Raw genomic sequence first — 27921 nt, 5'->3', positions numbered from 1 at the left:
CTTATCTTGCCCACAAGCCAGCCAAGGCATCCACCCCCTCCCCACTCTCAATCCGGGTTGGCGAGACATGGCCCGGCCTGACCAAGTGACATTTAAGTCATAGCTGGCCCTCGTAACAGTTGAGTTTGACGCCACTGGTCTATACTGTTCCCATCCATGTGATCCATACACCTAATATTGGCTGATTAAAAGGTTGTGCTCTGAACCCGCAGATGCTGAACTCTACATGCCCGTACCCTATTTTTAACATGATTCCTAATATGAAAAAAACAAAACCAGGTGGACCCTGGAGTGAGGCAAGGGCCCCCTTTTCAAGTGGCACACTTTGTACCTTAAAAAAATTGCGACTTCTGGTGACATCTCCATCAGTTCTCGTGTATCTTCAGTTCCAACACTGAAGGTCAGTCGCCAGTTAAATCACCTGCAACCCAGCAGTGACCCAAGATAAACTTGTACAGCAAATAAGCCCTGTGTCTGTGTAAAGATTTTTTTTTCCCCACACTGGTATTACTTGATTTTCCTGGCTAACAGTCTTTAAAGGCAATCTTGGGACTGGTAAATTATGCAGCAAAGTAAACATTCTCGTTTTCGTGGAACCAGGAAATAACCTTTCTCTGTGCTTCTGGTGCACCCTCATTGCAGCCAAGAGTTACGTCAGGTGGAAAGGCTGCTGGGAATGCTAACTGAATGTACAGTTCGGTTATTTCGGCCTGTTCACTGTAAATGTGGCTAACAGGTCTATTTCTGTGATTCTCATCTCTGGCTTTTAAATGAATTAAAAAGTGCTTTGGAAATGTTTGTGGACCGCACTGTTCGATCTTTTAAATGAACTAAAACATGGTTTGCGAATGTTGGTGGGCTGCGCTGTTAGATCTTTGTTTTTAAGCAAATGTATTTTGATGCTAGAGGCATTGGGGAAAATCTGGTTACCTGCCTACTAGGCTGAAACCAACTTGTTCTTTTGTTTATCTCCTTTGGAGGGTGTTAGCCTCTCATGTGCTTGTTAAGGGTGTGCAGTTTGGGCAGATCGTCCCTGCTCAACTGCAGCCTTCCATGTCCTCTGAAATCCTACTACTGGGGGATTAGCGGACCCCTGGGTACAGCCCTGGGGTCCACTCATTCCCCGGCGGTAGGATTTCAGGGAAAGGATGTTTTCTGAAAATTAAGTGTTTTAAGATTATGTTGCCTATCCCTATTCTAACCATCATCTACTAGGGATAAATCTAATGGTTGTGACACTGTGGTTATGTTGCTTTGGTTTTGATCATTCAGTTGTGATTACAAAACGCTCTGTATGCTTGTTATTTCTTCATTACATTTGTTATTCCTTCATTACATTTTTTTTAACCTTTCAAACATCGGCAGACTGACCTCTGTAGCCATTCAGCCATGCTTCCCAAGGAGAAGCAAAGGGAAGGGGCCGGCGGTTGACCCTTTCATCCCCCAACATATGCCAATATGTGTGTCCCCGCATTAGCTGGTGCGCGTGAAACAGAAAATGGGAAACTGAGGCAAAGCCTTTAAGCTGCCACACAGCTAAGAGCGCTAGAGTCCTAGTCCTTCAACCGGAGATACTCTTAATGACTAGTTGGGGGCATCCTGGGGGAAGTAGGTTACACCAGGAGTAAGACTGAGAGGAGCCTTGCTGGGTGGAGACCTGGGACGGCTGCAGAACCTCCAAGCTCCTGCATTCTCAGAAATGAGGCTTGTGTGACCGTTTTCTCCACCCCCACCTCCAAGAATTGCCCTCATACAGAGTTGGCACCTCTGCGAGGGAGGGTGAAGTTGTAAAGTAACTTGCCAGACCGCCGCAACCACGTGGAGCTCTGGGTTGGGCCTGAGGAGTCGTCTCAGGAAGTGTTTGCCTATCACAGAGTCGTTTTAAGCAGATTATTCAAGCACTACCAGTGGTAGGGTTGCCAGGTCCCTCTTCGCCACCGGTGGGAGGTTTTTGGGCAGAGCCTGAGGGCGGGGTTTGGGGAGGGGAGGGACTTCGATGCCATAGAGTCCAATTGCCAAAGTGGCCATTTTCTCCAGGGGAACTGACCTCTTATCGGCTGGAGATCAGTTGTAATAGCAGGAGATCTCCAGCTACTTCCTGGAGGCTGGCAACCCTACCCAATGGGAAAGGACCAACCAACGTGGATGCTGTGGAAATCTTACATTTAAGTATTGTTGGTGGTTTCTTTCGAAACTAATACTATTTTTCATAACAACATGGCAAAAGATTTAAAAGGGGGGGGAGGGAATCCCAACCTGGAGCTCTGCAAGCACAATATCTTTTCTAGGATTAGAAAAGGGCAAGAGTCCAGTAGCACCTTAAAGACTAACAAAAATATTTTCTGGTAGGGTATAAGCTTTCGTGAGCCACAGCTCACTTCTTCAGATACTCACTTCTTCAGAAAGCTCATACCCTACCAGAAAATATTTTTGTTAGTCTTTAAGGTGCTACTGGACTCTTGCCCTTTTCTACTACTGCAGACAGACTAACACGGCTACCCACTGTGAGTTTTCTAGGATTATGTGGTATTGTTGTGTGTTGTTGTTTTTTTGAGCGCCCAGTAGAAAATCCGCTGGTTTTTCTGCTTTCAGATTAATGACGGGATTAAAGCTGCAATGTTAAAAAAAGCCCCGCATATAGGATTGGCCTGGCCTAGGAACAGATGTACCGAGATAATATCTCGGCAGCCGTCAAGGCAAGCGAGGATCGCTTTAGCATCTTTGAGAGCCGGCCACAAGAAGCTTCCCGTTACATCATCTGTTCCATGTGTGCAGTGGATGCAATATATTTACACAGAGCGATAACCCACACAGAGTAAATAATTAATGAGGCCTGTTCCAGAAGTCTTCTGGCACCTTGAAAGACCAGCACCTTTATTACCGCACGAACTTTCTGCCTGTGTGTCCCCGTTGAATTTCAGGTTCCTCCCTTTTTTTTGTTTTTGTTTTCCATAATAACTATCGTACAAAAGGCGGTTCCTCTCAAGTCTGGTGCTGTGTTCTCCTTATGTGCTTTTCGTGACAAGGAGGAAGCGCTGAGTTCAAAAGTAGAGGCTTTTCATAGAATCATAGAGTTGGAAGGGACCACCGGGGTCATCTAGTCCAACCCCCCGCACAATGCAGGAAATTCACAACTACCTTCCCCCCCCCCCACATACCCCCAGTGACTTTTACTCCATGCCCAGAAGATGGCCAAGATGCCCTCCCTCTCATCATCTGCTTAAGGTCATAGAATCAGCATTGCTGACAGATGGCCATCTAGCCTCTTCTTAAAAACCTCCAGGGAAGGAGCACTTGCCACCTTCAAAGCAGTAGGACAAATTGCTAGGGTTCAGAACCACTGTTTAGAAATCTGGTAACTTCTTTTGCATGGGGGTTAGCTATTGGGGAGGGGCTATCAGGCTGTGGCTCAGTGGTAGAGCATCTGCTTCCTAGCATGCAGAAGATCCCAGGTTCAATCCCCAGCTTCTCCAGTTAAAGTTAGGGTTGCCAACTTCCAGGTAGTAGCTGGCGTTCTCCCACTATTACAGCTGATCGCCAGCTGATAGAAATCAGTTCCCCTGGAGAAAATGGATGCTTTGGCAACTGGACTCTATGGCACTGAAGTCCTTCCCCTCCTCAGGCTCCATCCCAAAAATCTCCAGGTATTTCCCAACCTGTTGCTGGCAACCCTACGTTAAGGGACTAGGCAAGTAGGTGATGTGAAAGACCTCTGCCTGAGACTGAAGAGCTGCTGCTGGTCTGAGCAGGCAATACTGACTTTGATGGACCAAGGGTCTGATTCGGTATAAGGCAGCTTCATGTGACAACCCATCATATTATTAACGGTTCTCCAACTGAATACTTATGAACACATGAAGCTTCCTTAAAGCCAGCGTGGTGTAGTGGTTAAGAGCAGTGGACTCTAATCTGGAGAACTGGATTTGAGTCCCCACTACTTCACATGAGCGGCGGACTCTAATCTGGTGAAACGGGTTGGTTTCCCCGCTCCTACACATGAAGCCTGCTGGGTGACCTTGGGCTAGTCACAGTTCTCTCTGAACCCTCTTAGCCCCACATACTTCACAGGGTGTCTGTTGTAAGGAGAGGAAGGGAAGGAGATTGTAAGCCGGTTTCATTCTCCTTTAAAAAAGGTAGAGAAAGTTGGCATATAAAAACCAACTCTTCAACTGAATCAGACCCTTGGTCCATCAAGTCAGTATTGTCTGCTCAGACTGGCAGTAGCTCTCCATGGTCTCGGGTAGAGGTCTTTCACATCATCTGCTGCCCGAACCTTTAGCTGGAGATGCCAAGGATTGAAGCTGGGAGCTTCTGATGCCAAGCAGATGCTCTGCCACTTGAACCACGGCCCGTCCCCCAAATCAAAATGCTGCAGGATGTAACGTGTGTCCGTGTAGAATTGGTTTCTCCCCAACCCCAATCCTTAACCCATTACAAGGAAGTAAATGCTGTCGAAAGCAGCGGGCTCCCTGCCAAGAAATGTATTTAGGATCAGGCTGTTCGCCTGCAATTTCATGGAGCTTCTGTCAGGAGGCAAGACGGGGCGCTCTGCAGTAGAATAGATCTCTAGACAGCTGTGTCTGGGGAACATGAAAGATTAATCCCCTCTGCTGCTTTCTATTTGCCAAAGCACCGATGGCATCTTGTTCTGCTTACAATTGAGAGGATGAAACCAGGCCAGCTGGAGAGACTCTCTTCGCCTTACTGCGGGAGAAAATTTCTCAGTGGCGAGAGAAATGTGAGCTTTCATCATCTTCTAATTTCAGCGTTCAGCATGTAAAGGTTCTGCAAAAAAAGTCACTTGGACAATGAGATATTTAATTCTGGTTTATAAATATGACGAAACGTGGCTGGCTTTCTGTTAAAAAAATTAGTTTTTGCAAGGTTTGAGTTGTTTTTTTGGTAGGCAACTGCTGTCATCCTGTAATTAAGCTTGTAGATTTACAGCACAATCCTAAACAGTTTCACCCTTCTAAGCCCGTTGGCTTTAGTGTATTTAGAAGGGCACAACTCTGCTGAGGTTTGCAGTATCTGTGTCTCAGTAGACTTCCATCCCTTTCCAGTTAGCGTGTACGAGTAGCATCTACTGAGGCAAAGATCGAGAAGATAATAAGGAAACTGGACATGGGGTTAGATCCAGCCATGTATTCCACCGGTGAGGAAGAGGTCCTCTTTAACCACCGAAGAGGCTCGCTTTGGGATCATGGGACCGGCATGGACAAAAGCCACATGAAATGGGGGCTGTGATAAGGATGGGAATTAGCTGAGATTGGGCGAAAAAGTTGGCTGGATCCAACCCATAGCCGTGCCAGCACTTTTCGCCTTCTTTAATGCAGGGGAGCACAAGTTGCGTGAGCCAGAGTTGAACCTTGATTGGAACTAGCATGGTGTAGTGGAACTTGCCAGCAAAGTTACTGGGGGGATGGACAGGATGGGGGTGGAGAGTCACTGCCTGCCTCTCATGATACCACTTAATCAGGTGTCATTCTCCCTCTTCTCTTTGTCCGGGGCTATTGGGGCACCCCCTCCATCCATCCTTCTTTCGACCCAACGCTACTTATAGCAGGAAGTAGAACATATCTAGAGTGTTACAGATACCATGGACTGCCAAAAACAAACAAACAAACAAAAAACCAGTGGGTTATACATCAAGCCTGAACTGACCGTAGAAACTAAAAAGACTAAACTGAGGCTATCATACTTTGGTCATATTATAAGAAGACAAGAGTAACTGGAAAAGACAACCATGCTAGGAAAAGTTGAAGGCAGCAGGAAAAGAGGAAGTCCCCAAAAGAGATGGATGGACTCTATAAAGGAAGCCACGGCCCTCAATTTGCAAGACTTGAGCAAGGCTGTTAAAGATAGGATGTTTTGGAGGACATTGATTCTTCGGGTTGCCATGAGTCGGAAGTGACTTGACGGCACTTAACACACACACAGAACATATCTACATCAGCCGCCTCCTAGCAGTCTTTAAATAAAGTTGGACAGGCTTTACATGCTCCATAGTACTTTCCTGACTCTCATTAGTACTGAAGCAGGACTTTGGAATGAGAAGGGTTGTCTCTCGGCAGGGTTGCCTTCCCACTTGAGGTTTTTCTGGCCACCTTCCTTACTTTCCTTTGGGGCCAGGTCCAAGCATTTATCTTCACCCAGTCTTTTAACTGAGTCGTTGCTTATTAGTTGTTTTATAGTCTACTCCTAGCCCAAGGGCTGTTTTATTAATATTGTTTTAGGCGGCTCTGGTTGTTTTTATGTGCTCCTATGCCCTGGCTTTTTTAATTGACTTCTTTTACTAACTCGTTTTACTGCATGATTTGTTTTATTGGCTTGATTTTTATTGGCTTCTTTAGATTTATTTTAAGCATGAGCTGCCTTGAGCAGGTCTGGAGAGGCGGCGTACAAATTTCCTAAATAAATAAAATTGTGGAACTCCCTGCCCCAGGATGTGGTGAGGGCTGCCAACTTGGAAGGCTTTAAGAGGGGAGTGGACATGTTCTTGGAGGAGAGGGGTATTCATGGCTACTAGTCAAAATGAATACTAGTCATGATGCATACCTATCCTCTTCAGGATCAGAGGAGCACGCCTATTATATTAGGTGCTGTGGAGCACAGGCAGGACAGTGCTGCTGCAGTTGTCTTTCTTGTGGGCTTCCTAGAGGCACCTGGTTGGCCCCTGTGTGAACAGACTGCTGGACTTGGTGGGCCTTGGTCTGATCCAGAATGGCTTTTCTTATGTTCTTATGAATAGTAGCCATAATGCATACCTATTCTCTCCAGGATCAGAGGAGCATGCCTATTATATCAGGTGCTGTGGAACACAGGCGGGACAATGCTGCTGCAGCCGTCTTGTTTGGGGGCTTCCTAGGGGCACCTGGTTGGCCACTGTGTGAACAGACTGCTGGACTTGATGGGCCTTGGTCTGATCCAGCAGGGCCTTTCTTATGCTCTTATGACACCTTCAGATGGAGCTACAGTAACAGTGGAAGTTAGTTCACTGGCTTGATTTTATTATTACCAACTATTAAACCTCAGGCTTTCAAACTGATTAATAAGAATGGCCTTTAAGCTGAACACTTATTTCTGTAGCTAGACATAAAAAGTTGAATTTTGTTAGGAAGTAGTAGGGATCATGTTTGGCTGAACAGATGTAAAGACAATTCAACTAGAGCAGGGGTGGGGAACGTCAGGCCCGGGGGCCATTTAAGGCCCGCAGAATCATTTGTCTGGCCCTTTGTGGGTCCTGGCAGATCTCTAGCTCAGAAGGATCTAAGACTGGCGATCCACCCCCTCCCGTGGACAGGAATAGCCTCTATTCAAGGCGGATCCGAGTTTGATGATCTCATAATTGCCATGCGCCAATTATAGCAAATTCTTCCCTAGAGAGGTCATATTAAAATAATATCTCTCTATATATATATTTAGATGGGGTTTAATTATAGGATTAAAAAAGAAGGGCTTTGGTGACGGGAGGGGCTCTCTGGCAGTCAATGGCTAATTTCTTTCGTGTTGTTAAGCGCAGTGGGCGTTATCACTGAATAAAAGATGTTAAAGATGAATGCTCTTTTGCCTTTTATTTTTCTTTAAAAAGTTCCTGGGTGTATTTTTAGGGTGGATGATATACCCCCTGGAATATCGCTGCTTCCTGATAACATTCTTCAGGTGTTGAGACTCCAGCTGCTCCATTGTGTCCAGAAGCTATCAGAAGGACTGGAAGAACCACAGCAGGCCATGTCGCTCCTCCTCGTCAAATTCTTCATTATCCTTTGCCGGTATATATTTTTAAAAGTTAATTGAAGTTCTGAGAGGTTTCATGGGGGAAGGGTCATCAGTATTCCCTCTTCATGGCTGTTCTGCCTCTTCCAATTCACACCTCCTTCCCTTCGGTGTGGTGTAGTGGTTAAGAGCTGTAATCTGGACTGTAATCTGGTGAACCAGGTTGGTTTCCCCACTCCTCCACTTGAAGCCCGCTGGGTGACCTTGGGCCAGTCACAGTTCTCTCCGAACTCTACCTTTTTAAGGAGACTCAAACCGGCTTTCCTCTCCCCTCACAAGGTGTCTGTTGTGGGGAGAGGAAGGCCGGTTTGAGTCTCCTTAAAAAGGTAGAGAAAATTAGGGTATAAAAACCAACTACTACTGTTCCTCCTCCTTCTCCTCCTCCTCTTCCTCCTTCTCCTTCTCCTCCTCCTCTTCCTCCCTGGTCCCTCTTTGCCATTGGCGTGAGGTTTTTGGGGCGGAGCCTGAGGAGGGCGGGGTTTGGGGCGGGGTTTGGGGAGGGGAGGGACTTCAGTGCCATACAGTTCAATGGCCAAAGCGGCCATTTTCTCCAGGTGAACTGATCTCTATCGGCTGGAGTTCAGTTGTAATAGCAGGAGATCTTCTGCTATTACCTGGAAGTTGAGTAAGCCAAAATAAACACCTCTGCTCTAATACCAAGGTAAGAAAGACAGTGCAGGAATCCAAGGCAACAATAAATACTGACTCAACTAATGAAACAACTAATGAAAGTGTAATCAGTGCATTTCAAAGTGAAAGAGGACTAACAAATATATACAAATATGACTGCTAACGACCATTGAAAGTTCATTATCCAATGAATGTGAAAGCAGCCCGAGCTGTCGATAAAGAAGAAGAAGTTGGTTTTTATATGCCGACTTTCTCTACCACTTAAGGCAGAATCAAACCGGCTTACAATCACCTTTCCTTCCCCACCCCACAACAGACACCCTGAGAGGTTGGTGGGGCTGAGAGAGCTCTAAGAGAGCTGTGACTAGCCCATGATCACCCAGCTGGCTTCGTGTGGAGGAGTGGGGAAACCCACCCGGTTCTCCAGATCAGACTCCACCGCTCCAAACCAAACTCCAAAAGAGTATGGTGAGAGTAAGCGGAGGCCAGAGACGTCAGATTCGAGTTCTGTTCCTGTCTCCTTTGGAATGGTACACCAACAACACAGGGGAAAAAGACTTAACCCTAAAAACAACTGAATTAAGTACCCAAAGGACAAGGGAAAAAAAAACAGCATCCAAGGCTAAAGATTATACAATGTAAAGGTTATATCAATACAAATTATGTATGTATTTATTACAGGCTAAAATCAATAATGTGTATAAGGCCCTGCAATAGCCCGCCAAACCAATATATTCATGTAAACATACAACACAAATGGACATATGTTTACATGAATATATTGGTTTCGTTAGCCTGATCTCGTCAGATCTCAGAAGCTAAGCAGGGTCGGCCCTGGTTAGTATTTGGATGGGAGACCACCAAGGAATACCAGCGTCGCTGTGCACAGGAAGGCAAACCACCTCTGTTAGTTGCCATGAAAACTCCAAAAAGGGGTCGCCATAAGTCGGCTGCGTCTTGACGGCACTTCACACACCCAGGCTATTGCAGGGCCTTATATATGTTATTGATTTTAGCCTGTAATAATTTGTATTGATACATAATTTGTATTGATATAACCTTTACATTGTATAATCTTTGCCTTTGGATGCTGACCTTTTCTTGTCCTTTGGAATGGTTTCTTTGATTCTGGTCACCCTCTCTAAATTTGTTCCTAGTCTGCGTTTAGCAGCGTTACAGTTTGAGGGTTCAGATTTCCAGTTTAAAGGTACACAGACTCTTCAAGTGAGATTTCTCTTCCCATATGATGTTTTTCCAAACCTTGAGATGCGTTCCTACCAGTACTTCTACTGAATGCTAAATTGTATTTATTAAGCTCGGGAAAATCTTCCTTCCCTCCCTCCCATGACTTTGTTTCTGTTCCAGAAACCTGGCTAACGTGGAAGAGATTGGGACTTGCTCCTACATTAATCATGTCATTACAATGACCACGCTCTATATTCAGCAGGTGAGCGAGGGAGAAATTCTCTTTTTCTTGCTTTCCTGTCAGAAATTTGTTCTTCGTAGGGAATTAACTCTGCTTTTTTTAACAGCTAGAGTCCAGGTTTCGTTGACTGGCATCAAGGGGGTCTCTTTGAAGATAGTGAGGTGGAAGCAAAGCTAGTGAGGAAATGTTTAGAGAGAATTCTTCACTTCTCCAGCTTTGTGGGTGGGGGTCATAGGTGTTCCGTAATGTTAAATGAATTTCTGATTATTTGTTAATTTGTATATGGTATGGCATATTGTTTTTAATTCTAATCGCAATCTGCCTGGAGCAGGTTTGTGGAGAGGAGGCATAAAAATCTCCTAGATAGATAGGTAAATAAGTTGATACAAAGGCCTTTTATGCAGAGACGTTTCCCCGCGGTCACCCCCACCAACTGTTTCGGGGCTTCCTTTTGATTATGCATGCCTTTCCAGACCGTCAGAGGTCGACTCCCTACACATTTCCCTGTGTTTTGCCCACGTTTTCCAGATTCTGGCTAAAAACACAGGCAAAACGCACGGGGAGAGCGAGGCAACCTCTGATGGGCGGAAAAGGCATGCATAATCAAAAAGAATCCCCAAAGCAGTTGGCGGGGGTGACTGCGGAGAAACGTCCCCGCATAAAAAACCAAAGAGTAAATGTCTCAACTTCATTTAAACCCTGTTGACCTTTTTAGCTATTTTCTCTTAAGAACCTTTGCTGAGTTAACACAGAGAGCCAGCGAGGTTAGAGAGTTGGGCTGGGATCTGGCTGACTCGGGTTCAAATCCCCACTCTGCCATGAAAGCTCACTGGGTGATCTTGGACTGGTTACTCTTTCTTAGTGTTTCTTTTCTTTTTAAACTTCATTTGTATACTTCCTGGGGATCTGTGCTTACAAAACCTGTGTTTCTCGAAGCAATTTTTGCCTACGCCATGTCTTTGCCTCTTAGTTAAAAAGCAAAACAAAAGAGAAAGAACTGGCAGATCAAACGCCCGTTGAAGAGTTTGTGAGACACGCCCTGGCTTTTTGTGAAAGCCTCTACGATCCGTATCGAAATTGGAGACAGCGGATTGCAGGGTAAGTGCGAATCTAGTAACAACGTTTGATTCTTCTGATAATCTCTTTAGAATACAAATGGCTTGGCTTTGTGGGAAAATGGTCCCGCTCAACCCTGAAAACCCCAAGCAAAGCGAAAAAGGAAATGTTTGTCTACCTTTCTGCTCTGTGCTGTGCAAGTCAGCCCGGACTTCCAGCTTACTCTGGTTGTGAGGGAGTTGCAGCAACCTTGCTTGTTCCTGTGCCGTTGGCCAGAGTAACACAAGAAGGCCCCGATCATGTGCAGTCACTAAATGTGAGGTCAAGAAGTATGTTTCTACCTATAGTCTGAGCTAGCAGAAAAAGGCGGTTAAGGGGAGACATGATAGAGGTCTATAAAATTATGCATGGTTTAGAGAGAGTGGACAAGGAGAAGCTTTTCTCCCTCTCTCATAATAGTAGAGCGCGGGGTCATCTGCTGAAGCTGGAGGGTGACAGATTCAAAACAGATACAAGGAAGTATTTCTTTACACAACACATAGTTAAATTGGGGAACTCCCTGCCCAGGATGTGGTGATGGCTGCCAACTTGAAAGGCTTTAAGAGGGGAGTGGACATGTTCATGGAGGAGGGGGTATTCATGGCTCCTAGTTAAAATGGATACTAGTCATGATGCATACCTATTCTCTCCAGGATCAGATGAGCACGCCTATTATATTAGGTGCTGTGGAGCACAGGCAGGACAATGCTGCTGCACTGGAATGAATGGGGCATACCCAACCATTTGTGGACTTTGTGGAATGGGGTTTTCTTGCCTCCCCCTTTGGACTGCAGTCCCTTGAACCCCTTGAATTTTGCTCCTGGGGATCGGCAGACCCTCAGGAACAGCATGGGGGGCAAGCTGGAAGGTCTAAAGGGGAAGTGGGGAGTTGGCAGAAATTGCACATCTTCTGAAGACTTTCCATTTCCGGAACTATGTGGTTGGATTCATGTCTGCCTATAAATACCTCTTGTTTGTTAACTCCCCCCCTTGTTTTTACAATTGCAGGCGAATTCTGAGCACCGTTGAAAAAAGCAGACAAAAGTATAAGCCCGCTTCGCTCACTGTGGAGTTTGTCCCTTTCTTTTACCGTGAGTACTACTGTCTTAAGGCCTGAATATCACTGGTGCTTACCCAGGAATATGAGTATTTCCAGAAACAGGCTTGGATCCTAAGATGTGATTCTGCTTGTATGGTGCCCTTCTTCACTGCAGAGCATGTCCCCTCCCATGTTAGGCACTTTTGTTCACTTGAGGTGAGTTACTTCAATGAGCCAAAAAAGTGCCCAGGGCTAGAGGAACATGGTCTATGGCTAGGGTTGCCAACCTCCAGGCACTAGCCGGAGATCTCCCGCTATTACAGCTGATCTCCAGCCAATAGAGATCAGTTCACCAATGGCGCAGAGAGGTAAGCTGCAATACTGCAGTCCAAGCTCTGCTCACGACCTGAGTTCGATCCCAGCGGAAGTTGGTTTCAGGTAGCCGGCTCAAGGTTGACTCAGCCTTCCATCCTTCCGAGGTCGGTAAAATGAGGACCCAACTTGCTAAGGGGAAAAGGGAAGATGACTGGGGAAGGCATTGGCAAACCACCCCATAAACAAAGTCTGCCTAGTAAACGTTGGAATGTGACGTCACCACATGGGTCAGGAATGACCCGGTGCGTGCACAGGGGACCTTTACCTTTAATTGATGATAAAATTCCAATTCAGCATTAATGTGGATTCCCTAAGCCGTTTATTTTTGCACATTTCACTGATATTTTAGACTGCTAAATCCAGATTGTTGTTTCAATAGTCAGCTTGTTTTAATACGCGGTAGTTTCCCCCTACCTCCTTCTTTGCTTGTTTTTTAAAAAAAAGATAAAATGGTGACGTTTTAACAGTGCTGGCTTGTTACACTATTGGCAGTTTCTTGCGGTGCTAATTCCAAACAAAATACTCCTTTGTGGTTTTGACTGCACCTAGTCTGTCTATAGAAGGTTGTTGCTGTGGCAACCACTTTCAGGTTAATGTTTATTGCTCAGAAACATTCCTCTGGCTATTTGTAAGTGCCTTATGTCAGGTGTGGCATGAGCAAACATAATGATTTTTCAGTGAAATGGACTGGTTTGGGCTGATGCCAGTTCTCAGTCTATAGGTGTTTGGATTTCATTAAATCAGCTTGAACATTGTGGACATTTTTTGCTGCATTAACTTATTTAGGTTCTGTTTCAGTACCTAAAACCTCTGTGTGCTTAAACACATCTTTAAAAGTTTAAAAGCAGCGCTTCTTACAGTTTTTGAAGAGGGACACATTTTGTAAAGGAAGTATTTCTTCACACAACGCATAGTTAAATTGTGGAACTCCCTGCCCCAGGATGTGGTGATGGCTGCCAACTTGGAAGGCTTGAAGAGGGGAGTGGACATGTTCGTGGAGGAAAGGGGTATTCGTGGCTACTCGTAAAAATGGATACTAGTCATGATGCATACCTAGTCTCTCCAGGGTCAGAGAAGCTGAACACTGTTTTAAGAATTTTTTTTTCTGGGGACATTGTATGGGGATATGCTTCCACAAATATTTTTATTTATTCTCTTCTTTCAGAGTGTTTTCAAGAAAGCGAGCATCTGAAAGAAAGCTTGAAATGTTGCCTACTACATCTTTTTGGAGCTATTATAGCTGGGGGCCAGGTAAGAATGAGACTGGAGAGGGGAGGGGGACAGGCTTAGTGGTAAAATGTCTGTTTTTGTGCAGAAGATCCATGGTTCAATCCCCAGCATCTCCATTTAAAAGGACCAAGTAATAGGTGGTAAGAAAGACTGAGGCCCCGGAGAGTCCCGGACAGTCAGAGTAGACAGTACTGACCTCGATAGACCAATGATCTGAGTTGGTATAGGGCAACATCGTGTGTTCAGTGCTGAAAAATGTTAACTGACTATAGTGGGATCATATAGACTTGTGGTTGGTGATCAATACGGAATGCTGGCCAACAATGAAGAATTTATTCCAAAAAGGAGCAACTATTTTTAACGGGACAAAACATGGCTGTCATTTATTATACCTGACTGAAATATCATGTGTGAGGTGCTACAGGAAGGCGTGAGGTTGTAGTCCACAAAAGCAGAAGACAAAGGGTGAAAACGCATGGTCGCTTTAGCCTCCTTTATTCCCTGTTTCTGCCAGGATTCAGCCAGGATCGAATGCATGTATTTCACCGAACGTGCGTTCGATCCTGGCTGAATCCTGGCTGAAACAGGGAATAAAGGAGGCTAATACGACCATGCGTTTTTGGCCAAAGAGTTGGTTTTTATACCCCGCTTTTCTCTGCCTTTAAGGAGTCTCAAAGTGGCTTACCATCGTCTTCCCCTCCCCACAACAGACACCTTGTGAGGTAGGTGAGGCTAAGAGATTTCGGAGAGAACTGTGACTAGCCCAACGTCACCCAGCAGGCTTCATGTGGAGGGGTGGGGAAACAAACCCGGTTCACCAGATTAGAGTCCGCTGCTCATAACCACTATACCACGCTGGCTCTCTATGCCATAATACATGTATTAATTTCTAAGGTTCCATAAGACACCATCTGTGGAAACTTACAAATCAGGCTTCCTCTGATTTATCTGCATGCTTGCCCTGTGTGTGCATATATATAATCTCCAATCTGTATCTACTAGAATACCAAGAGTAGGAGTTTTAGTTAAAAATTACATTTTATCCTGTTTTTCTCATGGAGACACGAGTAAACCTTAAAGTGATGGCGCTGAAAACAAACACTCTGTTTCAAAGGTGAAGTAGACTTGGTTGCACTTGAGCAGACATAGCACCTAGTGGATGGGATTTCAGTCATGTATAATAAGTAGCAACCATATTATACCTTGTTCCAGATAGATGCTCCTTTTTGCGGGGAGCAAAACATACACCGGTTGTTTCACTGAGTCGGTTGCTTGAATAAATAAACTAGCACTATTGGACTCAAAGTGCAAATGCCATGCTGGTATTTGGCACACTAAGCATAATGTACTTCTAGTGAAGAAGGGGATAAATATGCAAGTTTTAGTGCCAAGAAACTGAGAAATGTGTACGAGGATAGGCTGGAAATGCGACAGCCCCACCCTGCCTACTAGTTCAGCCTGAAGGTTTGAGACGGGCTTCTGGTCTGTTGTCCTCACATTGCAGTGATGTATTAATGGCCCATACAGACTGTCTGGCAAGAATATCAGTCTGTGGATGGAATAAGCAGAGGATGAATCTCTCCCACAGGAATTTTCAGTAGAGTTTTACGCAGCATTATTTGTACCAGAAGAATTTCAGGTTTCAAGAGGTATGGGCAGTCTGAAAGAGGTTCTCAAATCTTAGCAAGAGGCAGTGGGATGAGGAGTTGTTTCCTTTTTAAAATGCTATTTGGCCTTTTGTGCATGGGTTGTTTCCCTTGGATATGCTGCTCTCTTGATGCACAGTATTTGCAGTCAAATTCTCAAATCACTCTGCATAAGGGTCTGAAACTGACCAACACTCACTGTGAAACTGACCAAATAAGCAGCCTCATGAAATTCCAGCTTCGAGGAGAGGGGTTGGATGAGGGGGAAAGACAAATGTGAGAGAGAAGCGAGAATAGACATGGGGAGAAACCCCCGAATTGACAAGTATGCACAGGACCAGCTTTCGATTTGGGATAGTCCCGCGCCCGGGCTAGCCCCAGACGCGGGACCGCCCGGCGGCATCCTTACCGGGCAGGAGGATCAGGCCGAAGGGGTGGAGCTGACTGCTCCGCGGCCCACACAGACCCCGGGAACCTCGCCGTCCTGGCTGGGAGGGCTGGAGCCGAGCTGTGCGGCGACGTCGCCCAGAGCCGGCAGGGACCTCAAGGGGGCGGGGCCAGCCGGCCCGCGGCCCGCGAAGGCCCCGGGGAAATCGCAGTCCTGGCCGGGAGGGCTGGGACTGAGCCGCGCGACGCCGCAGCCCGGTGTCCTCGGGCTCCGCGGGGCGCCGCCTCCGGGGCCGGGGGAGTGGCCCCGCCTCTGCCACGGCCTCACCCGCCGCAGATAGAGCCGAGCGGAGATGAGGCAGAGGGCCAGACAGGCGCGAGTGGGGGAGGCGGAACGAGAGCCGCCAAACAGCTGGGTTGGGGCCCCGACCCACCTGAGAGGGAGGACAGACTAAAGGTGCCGGAGGGGGCCGATTGGTGGAGCCCCTGCCCATCCAGAAGGGAGGAGGGGGAAGGGGCGGATCGGGAAGGGGGGAACCTATATGACGAGGAGGGAGGTGGAGGCCGAGGAGGAGGAAAGTGGTGACGGTCTACTGTAGAGCAGGTGGCTCGAAGAGACAGAGACCAACCGAAGGGCTGTAGAGGAGGGCAAGGATTGCTCTCAAGAAGCCTGTTCTGAGGCCAAGGAAGCCCCCTCTGGGTTGAAGTGGCCAAACCCCGGGACAAGTAGACGGGGGTCTAAGGGGCGGAGCCTCACAGGGATCGAGGCAGACATTAAACTCCGGGTAAAACAGCATCCACAAAATGCAGGGAAAACGCGAGGGGAGAGCAAAGCGACTTCTAAAGGTCAGAAAACACATGCCGTGGAGAGCGGGATATAAGAGTGAAAAATAAATAAATAAAAACAAAACCCTGAAGTATTCGGGGCTTGATGGCGACGGAAACAACCTGTACATAAAAGGCCTTAACTTACCAATTTTATCCAGATAAAGCAGTATATTCAAAATTGTGGGATATGTCAGATTGTATACTTTTTAAAAAATATACTAATACAGTACTCTAATATTGGGATGGGATTTCATTGATTACTTTAGAGAAATGCTCTTCAAGTGATATCTCCTGCCACCATGGAAGTCTTGATGCGCGTATTAGCAGACTGTGATATGTGGGATAACAGAGACCCAGACGAAGTGAGCTGGAAGGCGGAGCTGACGCTGAAGTGCCTGACGGAAGTGGTCCATATCCTTCTGACCAGCAGCTCAGACCAGCGGCAGGTGGAAACCAGCACCATACTGGAGAACTACTTCAAGCTGCTCAACTCTGACCATGCTGCCTTGCCTAATTCAAGGCGGTCCAGGCAGTGGGAGAGCAGGTTCATAGCGCTGCAGATTCAGATGTTGAGTAAGTAGTGTAATACCCTTTAAGGCAAGGGTCTGCAACCTCACCTAGAGCATTTGGGGAAAATTAGCCTTGGATGTGTAAATTAGCCTGCCTTTGGGGACCATTAGCCTGTCCCATTTGCCCTAACATCCAGTCATTCGGCACTAGAACTGAACGTAGCTCAGTACGGAACCAAATAAGGCTCTTAAAAAATAAAACAAAATCTTTAAGGTATACTGAAAGGGTAGGTGGGATTCCAGAATAAGGGCAGGCAAAGGTTTTTATGCGACAGAAGGGATTCTTACAGAAGACGATAACCTAAACATAAATACCTCCTTCTAAAAGCTGCCATATTAGAAGTTACAGTTACATACCAAAAATGACACCATAGTTCATTAACAACGGCCATTCATTGTTCTGCTTCTCAGTGCCGCAGCCAGTGCTGAAAACTTCAGTTCTGCTTTTCCTTATTAAATTGTTCATGGCTTACAACCATGGTTCCTGTTGAATGCTTTTCGGCTTCTACGCTCCCAAAGATAAGTTGTCCGAGTTTTACCAACAGCAACATGTGTGACCTTGTTTTCTCTTTTGTTTTTGGTTTGCAGATACCATCACCGCCATGTTAGATTGCACGGACAGGCCTGTCCTGCAAGCCATTTTCCTTAACAGTAACTGCTTTGAACATCTCATCAGGCTGCTTCAGAACTGCAAGGTAAACAGAGCGTCGCTTGAGCTTTGCTCTCCGAGAGAGAAAAAACGTTCCAGCTTTTGTAAGAGCTCAGCCATTCTAATGTCTGAAGCCATACGCTGAGATAGAATCTCGGAACCCTGGAGAAAATGGCTTAGTGCGAGAACAATTATATCCCCAAGGAATATTGTGTACTTCTTGAATGCCATTAATGCTGTTAGCGCTGGCAAAGCTCCCTTTTTTGTACAGATGTGCATCTTGGGCTCCAGATGCACTTAAAATTTATTGTATGGCTGGTGTCCCTGAACTGGATGGCCCAGGCTAGCCTGAACTCATCAGATCTTGGAAGCTAAGCAGGATCGGACCTGGGTAGTTTTTGGGATGGGAGACCACCAAGGAATTCCAAGGCTGCTACAAAGAGGAGGGCAAAGGCAAACCACCTCTGTTAGTCTCTTGCCTTGAAATCCCTAGAGGGTCGCTGTAAGCTGGTTGTTATCTGTGGTTCTGTATTAATCCCAGAAGCTGTGAATTGCATGGTAAACCCGAGTTCTTCTTTCAACAGCTTTTCCTCCCGGGCATAGAGTGAACGATTTCTTAAGTCTATGCAGACACAACGTAGGCTTGAGGGGATGCGCTCTTTAGCGAATGCGTTCTTACCTCCCCTCTGAAATTATTTCAGCATGCTGTAGTGGTTAAGAGCAGGGGATAGGAGTGGTGGACTCTAATCTGGAGAACTGGGTTTGATTCCCCACTCCTCTACATGAGTGGCGGACTAATCTGGAGAACCGGGTTGGTTTCCCCACTCCCACACATGAAGCTAGCCAGGTGACCTTGGGCTAGTCACAGTTCTCTCAGAACTCTCTCAGCCCCACCTACCTCACAAGGGTGTCCGTTGTGGGGAGGGGAAGGGAAAGTGATTGTAAGCCGGTGGTCGAGAAAGTTGGCATATAAAAACCAACTCTTCTTCGTCTCCTTCTCCTTCTCCTCTCCAATAACCATGGTTTAGACCTGCCTTGTGTGTTAGTGCAAACCATGGTTTCCCCTTAACCATGCTTCTCTCATAAGCCAGAATCTGAAGTCTTGGTTTGAAGTATCATAGTTAAGTTTTGTTAAGAGGAACCCGGGGAGGCATTCGGCCCACAATGGAGAAGAAGGAGGGCAAAAGAGAATCCTGTCTGGCTTTCAAAGTATAAGCTTAGTTTTTCAGAGCAAGTGTCATGTCTGCCTTGGACATCTGCTCTTGGAAACATTCCCTGGTGGTAACTTGATTGCACTAAGTTTTTTCTGGATAAGCTGACTGAGTCCTATTGGCTTGGCATTATTTTAAAGCTTCTTATGTTACACCTAAGAAAGAACCTTGTTTGTTTTCACCAGCAAGGATTCAATGGTGGTTAAGTCATGCTTTAAGTCATGCTTTAGGGCAGTTGTCTTTGATAGGCTTAGCACAGACAACCAGAGAGGCAGTTTGCCCTACAAATTGACTCCAAAGGTTGAGTCACGCCTTTTCCAGTTGCCTTTCAAAAATAAGATGCACAGCAGAAGTTAAAAGCAAGCAGACTTGTTGTTTATTTGGTGGTATTTGCTGAATGCCTCAAGGGCTCTTAGAACCCATGGAAGTGTTGTGCCAGGACAGTTTCTGCTCTGGGGAAAAATCTTATCATGACTGCTCTTTCATTCTAGTCCTGTGCACTCTTATAGAGGCGAATGTGGTGTTTACACATTCACTGCTGTAGAAAAGAGCAAGAATCCAGTAGCGCTAGGGTTGCCAGGTCCCTCTTTGCCATTGGTGGGAGGTTTTTGGGGTGGAGCCTGAGGAGGGCAGGGATTTGGAGAGGGGAGGGACTTCAATGCCATAGAGTCCAATTACCAAAGTGGCCATTTTCTCCAGGTGAACTGATCTCTATTGGCTGGAGACCAGTTGTAATAGCAGGAGATCTCCTGCTAGTACTTGGAGGTTGGCAACCCTAAGTAGTGCCTTAAAATTTCTGGTAGGGCACGACCTCTCGTGAGTCACAGCTCACACCCTGCCAGAAATGTTGTTAGTCTTTAAGGTGCTACTGGACCCTTGCTCTTTTCTACTGCTACAGACAGACTAACACGGCTACCCATTGTGATCTGCAATCATTGCTGTTAATAGATAAAGAGGGTTGTCCCTTATGGGCAATAGATGTAGATCCCTGAAGAGTGGAATATGGTTTCGTGGCTGTGACTCAGTGGTAGAGCCTCTGCTCGGTATGCAGAAGGTCCCAGGTTCAATCCCCAGCATCTCCAGTTAAAGGGACTAGGCGAGTAGGTGATGTGAAAGACTCCTGCCTGAGACCCTGGAGAGCTGCTGCTGGTCTGAGTAGACAATAATAACTTTGATGGACCAAGGCCCTGGTTCAGTATAAGGCAGCTCCATGTGTCCACGAATCCCTGATGAGTGCATAAAATCTTTTTGTTGATTTTTTTAAACCTGTGCATTGGGTGATGTTTGAAGTTCTCCAGTGTGGCTGTTGGAAATGAATCAGGGTCTCTGGTGAGAAGCAGGGTCTTGAAGAGCCTTGGGCGCATGTCGGGGTTCATCAGAGGCCCTCTGCATCCTGTGTGTGTTTGAATATCTTCGCCCATATTCAGAATCTGTTGCTTTTAAAAAATAAATAAATAAAGGATTACATTTGAAGGAGACCCACAGTTCTTAGCCTCGCACCTGCTTGCGTTCCTTTACTTTAATGATTTTACTCGAATGACCAATAGGTCTTAAGTAGGACCATACTAAAGCACAATGCCCAAAATATTTAATGTTTAATATATTCCTCTTATCCTTTAAAATGGACAGCTAAAGCTGCTATGCTAGAGGGGAAATTTAAGCAGATACCCAGGGAGGAGAGATTCTGCCTCTGTAAATCAGAGGACTTAGAAAATATATATATATATCAAGTGACTCAGCCAGTCTCTGTCTATCAACCTCAAGTAACAGATGAAAAAACAATGGAAAAAACAAATGACTTATTGTACCTATACTGTGAGACCCACAAGGGCACATCCTATTGGAAAATGGAACTCTGCTTGCATTCCAATGAATTCCGATAGTTCTGAGTTTTGAATCTGCTACGTAGGCGTGTTAATAAATAAGAAACTCCAGCTCCTGTATTTCCTTTTATGCAGTAGAACAATATTTAATTGTTTTCTTGTGAAATCGTTCTGCAGTACAGTCAAAATTGTTGTACAACTGCTTAGATGTGAAATCTCTAATGAAATTTTAGCACTCTGTATGTGGGAACGATTGTGCATGTGTGTTCTTGACAGTGCTGGTTTTGCTTTTTTGTGCCATATGTCAAATATATTTGCTGAAGTAGCTTCAGAGCACTTTTTTGCTCATAAATCTGTTAGAGGCGTTCTCTCAAGCAAACTGAGATGGTACATTTTGCTCTGAGAAGCTGAGTCTTCCTGCTGGTCGCTGCTGTTGCTATATTTCTCTTCATCGTGAAGTAGGCCTCAGCAGACTTGAGCAGAAGGGTGTTATTCACCTCACCCCTTCAATTGATTGGGAAAGGTGTAACACTCCCAATCTGTCAACTGCGATTAAGAGGTTCCCCATTCGCTGCAAGGCTTAAAAAAGCATTTATACCCGGGGAAAAATGGAGCTTTGTTCCCCGTAGAAAACAGCGATGCTGTTCCCAGCGATTCTGTTGCTGGTGGGGACGTTCCCGGACTAGAGGGGCTTTGGAAGCTAACTACCGTCAGTTTAGCCCCCAGGTAGGGTTGCCAAGTGCCCGGTGGTGGCGGGTAAAATCCTGCCAATCCACCGGGCTGCCCATCAACCAGCTGAGGGCCAGCAGGCAACGCGTGCACGTGCGCCCAAGCGACGTGCCTACGTCATTCCCGGGTTTACCCAGATGCTACTCAGACGCTCTACCAACCTCTGCAGAAACTCTGTGGAAACCGTAGAGGCCACTTATGTTGGCAGCGGGGTCACACCGCCTCCCGAGAACTTTCAGCCCCCCATCTCAGGAATGCCCTGTAGGAGCGGATCATTAATCTTGTTCACACCCTTTCTCTAGCCACTCCCCATTTCATTTTCCGATTGCCTCAGTGACCTTAAGCTTGGCTATATCTGTATACGTTCTAGCCCTGGTTAATGCTAACCAGGGTTCCCATCTTAACCAAGATTGGAATCTGAACTTTGATGTCGGCTTGCAAACTCTGGTTACAAGGGAACGGCAAAGTATTAGAATATCGGTGAATGTGAGGGAGATCTGGCTGCAATGTCTATCATCCCATTGGTTGCCAGGGTTGACCCCGCTGATCTGGCTGGCTAGGTGGCTGACCCTCTTCTGCATCACTGCTCCTTGTGCGTCTCTCCCAAAGCTGTGTGTTCGGTAGAAGAGGACAACCATCCCAGATAGAAGAACGGTACCATTCTTCAGTCAAGGGTAGCTGCACTCCCCTGATAGAACCTCCAAACAAGCTTAAGAATATTGGTGGAGATGTATTCCTTCATTGTGTTAAAGTGGGTGTGAAATTTACACCAAAAGTGGGTGTGAAATTTGCACCAAAAGGGAGAGGAAATAGTACTCGAATCTGTGGCCCACTTCTAATCTCTTAACGGCTAGAATATGAGGACATTGGAGAGGGGCTGTGGCTCAGTGGTAGAGCATCTGCTTGGCATGCAGAAGGTCCCAGGTTCAATCCCCAGCATCTCCAGTTAAAGGGACTAGGCAAGTAGGTGATGTGAAGGACCTCTACCTGAGACCCTGGAGAGCCACTGCCCATCTGAGTAGACAATCCCAACTTTGATGGACCAAGGGTCTGATTCAGTATAAGGCAGCTTCATGTGTTCATGGGTTGGGTTCAGTCCTATCACTCCCTGCCTCTAAGTTGGATCCTTTGACTGTCTTATGCCGAATTGTCCTTCAGTGTAGAAAGATTTCCTCTAACAGAGGAAAGTCTTCCTATATTGGAGGAAAGACTTGGCCTTGGGGAATCATAGGATCCAGTCCATTATATTTATATTGGTCCTGTGACCTAACATGCCTGCAGAAACTAGACAAAACCTTCTCTTGCAGTTGGCTTATTAACACCATGCAGCTTTCCTTTTTAATTTGCTCAAAAGAAGACGAGAATCTCCAGGTCTTCGCGTTTTCTTTTTTTTATGTCTCCATAAACACTGTGACAATTTCGTGCCTCTGCAGTTTGCATCTGTTGAGCGCACGTCCAGACAGCGAAAACAACCTGGTGATAATTTAGCTACGGAAGGCTTGAGCAAAAAAAACCCACCACACGTCTTTTTTGTTTGTCACCATTGTGGTGTATATTTGCCGGGTGGTCAGTTGCGATATTTCACCCCTGCCTCTGCGGTAGCGGCTGGAGGCCAAGTATTTAACACAAACCTATTTCCGTTCTTCTTATCTTTCATTTTAACAGCTCTTTTTAAGTGCTAACAATAAGGTGGTACACAAGAATGAGAAAGAACTTGCCAACCAGTTACTGACAGAAATGAATCAGGAACAGGTATCTCCTGCGAGCCTGCGTTTTTTGCTGTAGGCACAGTGGCAATTGGCGGGGTGGGCAATTTCCTGTACTTCCCCTCATCTGCCCTCCGGCAGTATTTAGGCAAATTCTGATTTAGCCCCAAGCCAATATGGACTCCTGAATCCTGATTGTTCTTGATCAAGCAAAAGTCACAATTGTTTTTAAAGGTGCATCAAGGCTTAAGCCCCGTGGCGCAGAGTGGTAAGCCGCAGTACTGCAGTCCAAGCTCTGCTCACGACCTGAGTTCGATCCCGACAGAAGTCGGCTTCAGGTAGTAGCCGGCTCAAGGTTGACTCAGCCTTCCATCCTTCCGAGGTCGGTCAAATGAGTACCTGGCTTGCTGGGGGTAAAGGGAAGATGACTGGGGAAGGCACTGGCAAACCACCCCGTAAACAAAGTCTGCCTAGTTAACGTTGGGATGTGACGTCACCCCATGGGTCAGGAAGGACCCAGTGCTTGCACAGGGGACCTTTACCTTTTATCAAGGCTTAAATTATCTAGTATTCTTTCATTTACCTTGTTTGCAAACAGAGGAGGTTGAAGTACAGGAATAAACTCCTCTTTCAATACTATCAACCTGGTGATGATTTATTAGAGTTCCTAACCCCCCCCCCCCGCCCTTTTCTCCCTGCGCCTTCTTACTTGTCTTAAGCACTGTGGTGTATTGGGCTCTAGGGCTTTGTGGAATCTGTGTGGTTGGATTTGATGTTTTGATTCTGTTGCCAAAATTGTTTTTTAAAAAATTACATTACAATGGACAGACTGAATCTGGGAGGTTGGAAGCGACCGGTGCGGTTATTTTTAATGTTTCCTTTGGCATCACGGGAATGCAAAAATTCCAGTTTATTTAGAAATGAGGTAAAACTTTTCTTTAAAAAAAACACGATTGATTTTCCTTCAGAATGACTAAACTGGAGAAATTAATGCACCTTTGAACCCCCAATTCTTTCTAAATTAATCTATTAATAACCAATTTACCTAACACCATTCGTTTTTTTACTCTTTTTTGTTTTGTTTTATTTTTCCTTGCATGAGATGCTTTTTATTTACAATATATTACTTAACAGGTTCACAAATCAGTCTACTGATTCAGTGGCAAAATATTCCCAGTCTTTCAAGTAGCATCAATGCCCACCAGAAATATAAATGACCCCCCCCCCCAAAAAAAAACGGTTTGCAGTTAAACTTTAAGGGTTAGAGACTTGTATTCGCTGTTTGTCAAAGAAGATGGTGCTGACTGAATTCTCAGTCCCCAGATGCTTTTTTTGGGGAGCAGGAAGGCTTTAATGCGCTGGAACATGCACCGAGAACTGTCCCACCATTGACCCCCACAAGTCCCGTCAGAAGTTGATTTTCAGGAAACTGGATAGTCATCTGTAGAGTCGATTTTCTGTTTCCTTGTAGCTCCCTCCCTCTTGAGATTGTCCATTAACAGCATGAGGCTCTTTTTGTCAATCCAGACTGTCTTAATGGGTACTTGTGCGTGCTTTTCTCCTCTTCTTTCAGAAATACGTGGCTACTCTTCTCTTGTTTCCTCTCTTTTGTAGGTTGTGGTGTCATAAGTCCATGCCTGTGGGGCGGGGGGAGATGATTGGGGGTGGCATGCTAGTGTTTTCACCCTGACAAGGAAGCACAGGGCGGGGTGTGGCCTTCAAGGAGTGAGTGTGTCATATGGGTATGCATTTGTGTACGTTACATCTTTCCATCTTGTGTTGTTTTCAGGTGTTTCAAGGGCAGCTGGACTGCTTGGCGGTCTCTGCCATACAAGCCCTTACAGCAGTGATGCTCAAGTCCCCAGCTGCTAAGGTAAGCAAGCGTTTCTTAAAGACTGACGAGAGAAAATGTGTTGTACTATAGCTTGGTGTTCTGTATAATCTGACTGGTGGTAGTTTCTGCCTGGCTCTCTGAAGGTCTCTGCCTGAGACCCTGGAGGGGTTAAAAGATGATACCAACTTTTAAGGACTAAGGGTCTGATTCAGCTTCATGCATTCACATTCTGCGTTCAAAGCATGTCCTCTGTCACTGAGCCACAGCTTGTCCCCAAACTCCTGTCACTTTGGTCTCTTTAAGAACATAAGAAAAACCATGCTGTATCAGGCCAAGGCCTATCAAGGCCAGTAGTCTGTTCACACAGTGGCCAACCAGGTGCCTCTAGGAAGCCCACAAAAGACGACTGCAGCAGCATTGTCCTGCCTGTGTTCCACAGCACCTAATATAATAGGCATGCTCATAAGAACATAAGGAAAGCCCTGCTGGATCAGACCAAGGTCCATCAAGTCCAGCAGTCTGTTCACACGGTGACCAACCAGGTGCCTCTAGGAAGCCCCCAAACAAGACGGCTGCAGCAGCACCGTCCTGCCTGTGTTCCACAGCATCTAATATATTCGGCATGCTCCTCTGATCGTGGAGGGAGTAGGTATGCATCATGACTAGTATCCATTTTAACGAGTAGCCATGAATAGCCCTCTCCTCCATGAACATGTCCACTCCCCTCTTAAAGCCTTCCAAGTTGGCAGCCATCACCACATCCTGGGGCAGGGAGTTCCACAATTTAACTATGTTAAATTTAACAATTTAACTAACCACAATTTCAACACAATCATATTCATGATTTTTCTCTCTCCCTAGGAACACTTATTAGACTCCAGAAGTGATTTAAGGGAGTGCAGTGTTCTAAATGTAACGTCACGGGGAAACTCACTAGGTGCTTTCCCCCAGCGTAACGAGTCTAGCATGCAACCTTATCCTCTTCAGTGAGTTCTTAGGAGAGGATAAAGACAGCACTGTTTAGCCTTTGCCTCAACTATGCGCTTAGCGGAGGAATCAATGTTGCATTCAGGTTTTATGGATTAAAGGTTGAGGGCTTTATAAAACACTGCGTCTTTTTCCTTAGCTTTGGCTGAAGGTTCATAGGCAAAACAGTGTGGTGAATTTTGCTGCAGCTGGAGAAAAAACATGACAGCATCAAAACGAGATTTTTAAAAATTATAGTATGGTCATATAACGATTTTAAAATTAAACTTTGTCATTTTAATGAAATCTGTCTTGAGACAGGCCATATATTGGTATGTTGTTTACAAACTTTGTAAATTTTTACCCCTTAGGAAGTATTTAAGGAACGGATCGGTTATGCTCATATATTTGAAGTCCTCAAATCTATGGGTCAGCCTTCACGGGAATTGCTTGAAGAGCTTATGAATATGGTGAGAAAGAAATACTTGTTTGGAGTATCTTATTAAGAGAAGTAACCATAGTAGATTTCTGACTCAAACTTCAGCATTTGAGACTACCCTGTTGGTATTTCTCTTGGAAAAATTTTAAAGTTAACAGCTCTATCACTTTTTCCCTTGTAGGAGATTTCCCCAAGCAATATGGTGCAGAATACCCCCAATAGAATAGTAATTACCACCTATTGTTTTCTTCTTGTAAAGAAGGGGGGAAAGTATCCTCAGTATAAATTTATTCCAGAAACTGGATTTAGTCATTGGGGTAACTTTGTAACCTGACCGTTTTAAATATTGGGAGACAAAGGTACTGGTGGCTACGTTTTTACCCCGGGTAGTCTTTGCCATACCTTACATTTCATTTCTTTCTACTAGAAAATATACTTCTGGGCACCCATCTTTCCACCACAGACAGTTTTAATGGGTCACTCAAAGTAATCCACGCCAAGAGGGGAAGTAGCAGGTGTCACCTTCAATCAAAACCTCATGAGAAGTTTTCCCTTACTATCTCCTGCAGCAAGAATCTTTCTTTACATCTCTACCAAGGGCGAGGCAGATAACCCTGGCCCATTTGATGTGTGTACTATAACATAAGTAGACTGTCAGTGGCGCTGTTTTCAAACATGCTCGATGGAATCAGCTACCTAGGGAGTTGGGGAGCTCCCCCTCACTGACAGTATTTAAGCAGAGGCTGGACAAGCACATGTCAGGGATGCTCTAGGCTGATCCTGCATTGAGCAGAGGGTTGGACTAGATGGCCTGGGATTGCATTGCTAATGATTTTATGACCCCCTGCCCCTTTACACTCTACTGTATACTTCAAATGCAAATCTACATCCTGGCTTTCGGGACCCCCAACTGAGTTCATGAGCTGGGGCCCTGGATTTCTACTCCATAAGGTACCACTCTCTGGGATAACCAGTACATGTTGTTGTTGTTTACCACTACTACCTGCTGCCTGTGTCCAGGTTTATTAATCCCTTGCGGCTGGGGATGCCAGGCCCCTACCTGGCACCACTGGGAGCTTTAGAGGTGGAGCAAGGGGCAGACATGATGTCATATGACATGTCAGGGCTGCGCTGAATTGAAAACTCGGACGTGAAGTCAACATGTCAGACAATTCTGTGGAAACTCTGTGGTCATTTCCACCACCCGCTGTTGTCCCACTGCTCTTTGAAGTCTTAACAGATTTTTTTTTGCCGTCTTCTGGGCATGGAGTAGGGGTCACTGGTGGTGTGGGCGGGGTAGGTAGTTGTGAATTTCCTGCATTGTGCAAGGGGTTGGACTAGTCAGGGCTTCTTTAACTTTTCCCACCCGCGACCCCTTTTTGCCCGAGAAATTTTTACGTGACCCCGGGTATATAGGTATTTGAATTAGGTATACAAATCAAACATTTACTGATAATAAATCATAAAGAAATTTATTTAAAAATAATTCTTTGGTATACATATAATTTTACCATTTATTAAAGATGAATGCGTATTTGCATACTGTTGCCAATTTTTTTGTGA

At 45.7% G+C, this 27921-nt stretch overlaps 1 protein-coding gene across 1 annotated transcript in view; it reads left to right on the top strand.

Annotated features, from left to right (window-relative positions):
• NBEAL1 (neurobeachin like 1) overlaps positions 1-27921 on the top strand; it is a 130195-nt gene that overhangs the window by 27850 nt on the left and 74424 nt on the right. The window contains exons 3-12 of the mRNA XM_056861453.1: positions 7611-7772; positions 9772-9853; positions 10803-10930; positions 11936-12018; positions 13507-13592; positions 16699-17005; positions 17590-17696; positions 23079-23165; positions 24909-24992; positions 26291-26389. Of these exons, the coding sequence (XP_056717431.1) occupies positions 7611-7772; positions 9772-9853; positions 10803-10930; positions 11936-12018; positions 13507-13592; positions 16699-17005; positions 17590-17696; positions 23079-23165; positions 24909-24992; positions 26291-26389 (1225 nt within the window). The remainder of the gene's footprint in view (positions 1-7610; positions 7773-9771; positions 9854-10802; positions 10931-11935; positions 12019-13506; positions 13593-16698; positions 17006-17589; positions 17697-23078; positions 23166-24908; positions 24993-26290; positions 26390-27921) is intronic.

Source organism: Euleptes europaea, chromosome 15 (genome assembly GCF_029931775.1).
Source record: "Euleptes europaea isolate rEulEur1 chromosome 15, rEulEur1.hap1, whole genome shotgun sequence".
In the NCBI taxonomy this organism is placed as follows: Eukaryota; Metazoa; Chordata; class Lepidosauria; order Squamata; family Sphaerodactylidae; genus Euleptes; species Euleptes europaea.
Note: the sequence above shows the minus strand (reverse complement) of the source record. Positions and strands in the feature narration are given on the sequence as shown.